General features: G+C 35.5%; 1 protein-coding gene across 5 annotated transcripts; it reads left to right on the top strand.

Moving 5' to 3' along the window:
* Positions 1-576: 576 nt before the first annotated feature.
* LOC111388140 lies at positions 577-5,634 on the top strand. Of its 5 annotated transcripts, none has more exons than XM_023012822.1 (5): positions 577-720; positions 2,314-2,744; positions 3,858-3,886; positions 4,015-4,888; positions 5,049-5,185. In XM_023012822.1, exons 2-4 carry the CDS (start codon positions 2,420-2,422, stop codon positions 4,864-4,866), a joined length of 1,206 nt encoding a protein of 401 aa, XP_022868590.1. In that variant the 5' UTR covers positions 577-720; positions 2,314-2,419; the 3' UTR covers positions 4,867-4,888; positions 5,049-5,185. The 5 variants fall into 5 exon arrangements, 4 of the variants coding, with proteins under 4 accessions (XP_022868590.1, XP_022868606.1, XP_022868600.1 ...); XR_002701514.1 differs by adding an exon at positions 5,397-5,634 and having other exon boundaries at positions 586-2,744; positions 5,049-5,164; XM_023012838.1 differs by having other exon boundaries at positions 586-720; positions 2,160-2,744.
* The last annotated feature ends 2,600 nt before the right edge of the window (positions 5,635-8,234 follow it).

Below are 8,234 nucleotides of genomic sequence, written 5' to 3'. Positions count from 1 at the left end.
AATGAATAATGAATCAAGAGTCCATTGTCATTTAGACTGGAGATGATATCTTCTATAATAATAAATAAAACTAATCTTCAAGAAAAAATAGATCTTAAAAATATGATCATGACAATAATATTGGTGCCCACAAAAAATAGAAATGAAATAGCATTTAAATGTCAATAAAACTTCACATTTTTTATATTCGTACGCGTTTTGACATTTCTTCTAATAAAATTATTTCAAACTACTCGTTTTCATCTTCACCCACCTCTATTTTTCTTGATGTATTTCACAAAATATAGAATGCTTACATGACTCGATGCTTCATTTTATTTTTCTCAATGCTTCGTTATAAGTAAAAATAAAATTTATAATCCAATATTAACTTAAGGTCAGTAATGATCTCCTAAATACTGGTGTTTAGCTTATGTTAAGCACCGGTAACAAGGTACATTATTTAATTGATGAATAAGTTAATGATGAATTTCATGTATTTTTAATGATTCATCAATTAAATAATGTGATTAATACTTAACAAATCATTCTTGCACCTAAGGTAACCACTCCAAACAGCATAAATATTTAGGATTATTTATTTTATTTATTCGCATCCAATCTAGAATATAAATTCTCTCCTCACCAAATGTAGAAAAGGAAGAACCAGAATCTCTCTCTATTACACCTTTTATATCTCTTTCTAGGGTTTTCAGATCGCAGGACTCACGGTTTCATCTTGTCAGTTTCATTTGTTTTTGCACGAAAGACAATATATTTATATTGTAGTACTATGTGTTCGTATGTGCTTTTAAAGGAAATAGGTAATAATATGGGGCTTAAGGGGAAATAAGAATGGAACTTATTTGGATTATATAGGGTAATAATAAAATGGTTAGATGGGAAAATAAATTTGGACTGTGATTTTGTTTCGTATTAATTTTAGATCTCCATGTCTTCTGATCTCATTTTGAAGGTTTTATTATTTACTTCTGTTTAAGATTTCTCGGTTTAAATTACTTTTTAATGAATCCAAGCATTTATGTCTTTTTGTTACTCTGATGTGGATTTTAATAGTCTTTTGGTGATCTGATAAATGTGATGCGTGGACAGATACTGTCTGATAGGATGACTTGACTATTGTCATAGACAATGGTATCAGAGCAAGCACCATGTCTGCTGGTCTCGGTTATCACTTAGGGTGTATGGGCACCTGCTCGACGTGGACGTCGAGTCGAAAACATGGTGTTTTGTCATGATTTTCATTGGGGTGTATGGGCACATGAATCCCACATCTGAAGCATTCCTTTGTGCGGTTTATATCGGTTTGGGTTCTCCAACCTGAATGGCTAGCTTTTGGGTTCTGGCTTTTCCAAGTTTTATGACAACCCTCATTACTGGATTATATGTATTAGGCTTTGCTATTAATTCGTCTGTCTTTAAGGTGGTTCAGGAAGAACTCCGATGATCCCTAAATTTAAATAATTGAAACTGGACTACTTGGGTAAAGTGTATTTCTTATGAGAAAATGGTACATCAATTGCAATTTTCTTGAGGGTAGAATTGTGTTGTTGTTTTTTGTTTTTATATGTTGGCAGAGGATGTTTGCTCTGGGCATAATTTTATTCATTGTGACCACCACCTTACATAGAGCATGCAGATTATGCGTGTATTTGAGCCCATTTTTTGGGAATTCAGGTTTTGTAATTGTTATTTTTTTGGAGAATGAGTGGTTAAAAAGTAGGGAAAAATTTGAGGTTACGCGGAAAATTATTTTATTGGGAGAATGTAGTTGAAAATAAGTTGGGAAAAAAATAAGTTTTTATAGAATGAGGCTCAAAAAGGGGCTATACTTCATGTATGACTCGTATTAAGGGAAACATATTTCATAGAATTCAATATTATTTCCACCATTTTTACGTGTGACTTGTATTAACTATTAAGGGAAGTATATCTCATAGCATTCGAAATTATTTCCACCTTTTCTCTGATGTGTCAGATGATGATTTTTAGTTCCTCATATCCTCGGAAATTGATAGCTGTCATTTGTTGTTTCAGTGATCAATAATTTAGATATCATCTGGACTGATATATGTTATTTTTAATCATTACTTACATATTAGTTTAGAGCAATATTATGAAAATTACAAATTTATATCACGTTCTTAACTTAATTTCAGCTAAGGACCTGAGGTGTCAGGGATATGTTGTGTAACATTTTGGTTAGAAAGTTGGTCATGCTTGATTATTGCTCCACTGTTTGGTGCAATGTGTATCTGTAATCTTGTCACTGTAACCAGATGATGATTGATTGCCGTCTTTCACTTTATACAGAGATTTATGTTCAGTTGGCATCCTTCATGTTCTTTTTGCGGAGATCATAAATGCGAAAGACAGTTGTCCGTAAGTAATCAATTCTTTGTTCTGTGTGTGAGAAAGCATGGGGTCTGCATGTTGTGTCGCAGCTAGAGAACCTATAACAAAAGGATCTCCCAGTGAAGCTTTGCAGAGGCATGCCCGCCGTTCACCCTCTTGGAGCTTTAGATGGGATAATCGTGGGCGAGTAGCTGGAGAAGAGCCATTTGAGGATTGGGTACATGATGGAGGGGGTGGCAGTCATCCATTGGATGCCAAATCTGGTGCCACTGTAGAAATTGCTTCTGCTTCTGAAGGGGGCATCCAATTAGATAGTTCCCAGTCACTTGTGTGGCAAAAGTCCCCAGTTTTGGAAGAAAATACTGGGATTCTTAGACATCCTTCTTCTGGTAATTCTCTATGAGGCAGTTCATTTCTTTTAATTTTGAGATGCCTTGCAAATATAAAAATATGATCATCGTAATGCACTTTAATTTTTCTCCAGTTTATTTGACCTATGTTTGGCTCATGTTTATAAACGGATTATAAACACTGAAACCACTTTTTATCCACACATCTTGAGAGTGTTACATTTACCATCTTATTATTCACCACTCATTTTTATATATTTATAATTTTAGTCTATGGAAAACATATGTTTGCAATCTATGATGTGAGGTGCTGACGAACTGTTCATTTCGGCAGCACGGGATTGAGTCCTCAGAATAAGAATTAAATAAGAACTTGTTCAAATTTGCCAATTTAGATACTGTCTCTATTGCTCCTGTTAAAAAATTGTATACAATTCGTTTCTGGTCCTAGTTTCAGATAAATTCTAGCAATTATCAAATTTTTGACAAAAATAAAAATTAAAAGTTAACCAATTCAGTGGGTGTTCTATTAAAATTTGTATAAACATGCTCATCGAGTTACTTCATAAGCTACATATAATTGAGACTATGGAGTACTAGAAAGGTAGTATATCACGAGATAAGGTACTAGATTTATTTCTAATACTTGTAGAGCTAGATCTGATGTATGGGGGCATTACGCATTGCCTGGAGTTTCTATATTTCTCGTCGCATATTATCTGTTCATTATGCATTTAATACACTTACAAAACATCTGACAAGGCGTTTATGTTTCTTGAGCTGGCGACCTTTTGACTAGGATCTGCAGATTTTATGATTGATGGCAAATCTGTAATCGGAAACGATAACTACTGTAGTTAATTATCTTTAGCTATTAAAAATTTTGGTTTTGAAAAATGGTAAAGAACTTCTAGATTCATTAGACTTTAATTCAGGCAAATTGCCAATGCTTTTTTTAGACAACTTCAATGATTCATAGACCCAACACCATATCTACTGATTGTCTGTGCATTAACTTGTTTATTCTTTGGGCACAGACGCATGACAATGGACATCCTATTCTCTTGCTCTTTAATATTTATCGTAGGAAAATTAGTTGAACAGTAATTTTCCATGGTTTTTCATTTGATGTCTGTATAATTGTTTTTGCAGATCCTTCTATTTCCTGGTCTTCAGCAGAGGTACGTGGCGTACTGTTCGTACTGGTTGAATTTTGCATTACAATGTATTTTGAATGTTTGCATATGTTGAATACATATGTTACATGGGTTTTCTCATCTGATTTGTCTTTTCCATTTCCATTGGCCAGATGAAAGAGTCAACAGAATCCCCTGCAGTTTTATACCCATCTCCTGCAAAGCTATCTACTTCAGCACCTTCTGCTTTATCTTTGACAACATCTTCTTTATCATCTAAAATTCACCATCTTCCCCCACACTCAACTCCTTCAAGGTTGCGTTGTCGTTCTCCAGGACACCAGCTATTAAGGCATGTATCTGATAGCGGGATTCCTGAATGCAAGTTACCCGCATTTTCGATATCTGAAGAAGCATCTTCTTTATTGCTCCCTACTCAGGGCTCCAACGATGGGTCTTCAAACAACTGTTCATCTCCCGCCTTTTCAGAGTTAACAAGAACTAGGAGAGAGAGGTGGTCTTTTGATAGCCAACAACTATCAGGGTCTACTTCCTTGAATCTCCAAACATGTGGTATCTGTTCAAAGCTTTTAATCGAGAGATCTTCATGGGGTGGCCAAAAATTAATTGTTACCACTGAAATTGATGTGGTTGCTGTTTTAATTTGTGGGCATGTTTTCCATGCTGAGTGCTTAGAGTTCATGACGGCTGAAACCAACAAATACGACCCAAAATGCCCAGTCTGTGCTCTTGGGGAGAAGATATCTGGAAAGGCACTAAAAGCTGAAATGGATTTGAAGGCTAGAAAGCAATCCCGGAATTGGGTGGTTGATAGCAATCTCATTGAATTTGATCATGATAAAAGCAGTGGTCATGACGGAACAAATCCCAAAATTAGCAGCTCTTTAGGAAACCGTTTCTTGAGACGGCGCTTCTCTATCGGGTCAAAGGAAATTAGATCATTTTCTGAGAATCACACCACTCGGAAAAAGGGATTTTTCTGGACGAAATCTAGCAAGGAGTGAGCTTCTTGACAACTCCAAAGAAGTAAGTGTGGACATCGGTTTCGTATCTTACACATGCATCTTTGTTCAATATTCATATGTGCAATCAATGGATTATGTTTGCAATAGATTTTGATTCATATTTATGGTAGTGTGCTGAGACGCTGTGTTTTTTTATTTTTATTTTATTTATTTTTTTACAGATTTCACAGTCGGATTGATCTGCAACTGGCAGATGAACAGTAACTACTGAAGATACGTAAAGAATGGGGTTAGTACAAATTGAAAGATCGAAGTTCCATATAGGAAAAGGAAAAAGGTAGTAATTTGAAGTAAGAGCCTGGTGTTTGCAATAGATTTTGATTCATATTTATGGTAGTGTGCTGAGACGCTGTGTTTTTTTATTTTTATTTTATTTATTTTTTTACAGATTTCACAGTCGGATTGATCTGCAACTGGCAGATGAACAGTAACTACTGAAGATACACACTGTAAAGAATGGGGTTAGTACAAATTGAAAGATCGAAGTTCCATATAGGAAAAGGAAAAAGGTAGTAATTTGAAGTAAGAGCCTGGTAAAATTTTGTTTTATTCACAAATTTCAACTTTGCTCCTCTTTACGGAGTTCGTTACTTGGCTTTATTTGTTGGACCGAGTTCTTGTTTTTGGGACAAATTTCAACTTTGCTCCTCAATTTCATTTTTGGTCTCTGTACTTGAAATCTCAATTGGGTCCTCCAACTTTAACGTGTCTGAGTTAAGTTACTAAACTTCACTTTTACTTACAATATTAGTCATTCTATTAGCCAATATTAGCAATTGCATCTTACAGTTTCATTTAATTAAACAGTCTTAATGCTGTAAAAGCTAAAAACATATACTGTTTAAATATTGTTTGAAGAAGCATAATTTGAGCTTTATTCATATGAATTGATTGGGTAGCATATTTTCTTAGAAATAATGTTAATGAACAATTGAGATATTGAAGTTTAATAATCGGGATTAATGGAAGATTCGTGACGTAAATGAGTGATTAACATTGAAATCTCCATAATTTTAAAACCAAGAAATATTTGCGCTCTCCATTGAAAAGCACGTGGGAAAATCCCAGTTTACATTCAGAAACTGCTACTACTGCACCGTTTGAGAGCCCTCTATACAATCCCTACCAAGTTCATCTTAAAGCTCGAGACCTTCTTGCAGTGTAATTAAGATTTTGAGAAATGGCAGATTTGGTCGATGAAAATGCACGTTAATGGTGTCTCCACGTCCGCGGCCGGAACTCGGAAATATGAATCTCCGCCTCCGCCCCGGCAGGAACAGGAACTGCTTCACCGCTCCATTAGCTCGCGTTCAAGATCGGTCAGTTTAAATCCTGAATATTGAATACTCGAAGTAGGAATTAAAACTTAATTATCCTCCCAATCTGTTGTTTTACTTGGATCATCCAATTTCCGAAATTGTCGCTGGATTTTTATTTTTATTTTTTGATTTAGAGAATGCTCGGCGAAGCTAAAAAGTAAAAGTAAATTTTGAGTAAATTTATATTTTGAATTATGCTTGAATAATTACTTATGTTTTGAGTCTACTGTTCTGCTAGTTGAGGATGACGGGGAAGGTGGGAGAAGGAAGAAGGAAGTAGAAAGGGTTAAAAGAGAAAATAAAGGAAAAATTAGCAGTGTGTGGAAAACACAGAGAAGACATGGATGAAGCTGTAGACATAAAAATAAAATAAAATTAATAAATAAAATAAATAATGGATTGGGTTGATTTAAATCATTAGCTCACTTAAATTAAAGTCTACTAAAGTCCATAAAATCCAAGGGTCCATACCAAATTTTAAATAAATAAATCAAATCAAATAAACAAACAAATAAATAAAATCATAATTACTCAATTATCTCATTTAATTAAATATAAATTGAGTATTATCAAAATTAGCACGAATTCTCCCCTATAACATAGGACCAATGGTCCATACGACAGGTAGAAGGAGAGGTGAAAGCTGAAGTAAGAAATAAAGCAGAGAACGTCGCGAAGTGTTAAAGAAATTTCGAGATCGGAAGAAGCGGAGAAATTCTCTCAAACCTAAACTCGATGAACCCCAAGAAGATCAATATCTTCTTCAAAAAGGTTCACGTCAAGTCCAAGGAGATCAAAGTCTTCTTCAAATCAGATCAAATTCAAGTCCAAGTCTAAGCCCCGAAGTTCAAGTTTCGAACAATTCAAGTCTCGACAAATCAAATTTTCAACAAATTCTTGAAGACCAGGATTCAAGCCACGTGGCCCCCTGTCTTCAAATATTCAGATCATTAATTAGAGAATTTTTGCAATTTTGCAATAACAATCAGGTCAACATCACTTGTACTTATCAAAATACAATTTGTAATGATTTCTGTATTTTAATATACAAAATTTCGTCGTACAAATTTCTTGGCACGCCCGATGGGACCTTTTTGTCCTCTTATCTTTTGATCTCAAAATCTTCAAGTTTCAACTACTATATCAGCAATGGCAGGCGAAAATGCGAAACAAACTATGACTCATCTTGAAGAGACACTTGCTGAACTCTTCCATGCGACCAGGGCCCAAACAAAAATTGGGAAGACTCAACTAGTCACACCACTGAAGAAGTTCTCCAACAAAGGCAAAATGAAAATTGCCTTCAAAAAGCCAAACTCTCATTCGACAGAAAAAATCATGAGTTCAGCGAAAAGTTCTCGTTCGGGCTCCATTTCCGGTGGTAGATCCTTGTCTGGATCCCCTCATGCCACTTCTCAGCAAAGGTGGGAGGATGATGCTTCATCTGAAGAATCACTTAAGCCAGTGATGGTCATAGAAGCGGCATCGGGCTCAGATTATTGAATTCAACAAATGACTTTAACCATTGAAAAATTAACAAAGTCGTTGGAAGACAAGGATGCAAAGATTGTTGCACTCATGCATAGGCTAAAGTCACAAAATCCACCAGCTAAAGAAGATCATGAAAATTCAGGATCTTCCAAGGCCAAAGAGTTAGAAGTCTAAGAGCGCCAACAAAAGCAAGATATGCATGATCGGACAGTTGTTCAAAACGTGTTGCGTGACACCACTCAACTCTCCGTTGGGTCTTTGTCCGTCCAACAACTTCAACATATGATTGCAGACACCATTCATGCCCAATATGGTGGTTCACTGCAATCTTCTTTCGTGTATGCCAAGCCCTATAGTCGTCGAATGGACGAAATAAAGATGCCACTCATTTATCAACCTCCGAAATTTCAGTGTTTTGATAAGGGCAATCTAAGGCAACATGTTGCTCATTTATTGAGATGTGTAACAATGTAGGTACTTACAATAACACTATGGTGAAGTAGTTCGTACGCTCCCTCAAAGGTTCTGCATTTGAAT

The sequence above is a fragment of the Olea europaea genome, chromosome 3, assembly GCF_002742605.1.
Source record: "Olea europaea var. sylvestris chromosome 3, O_europaea_v1, whole genome shotgun sequence".
Lineage (NCBI taxonomy): Eukaryota > Viridiplantae > Streptophyta > Magnoliopsida > Lamiales > Oleaceae > Olea > Olea europaea.
The sequence above is the reverse complement of the archived record's forward strand: the minus strand, read 5'-3'. Positions and strand labels throughout refer to the sequence as shown.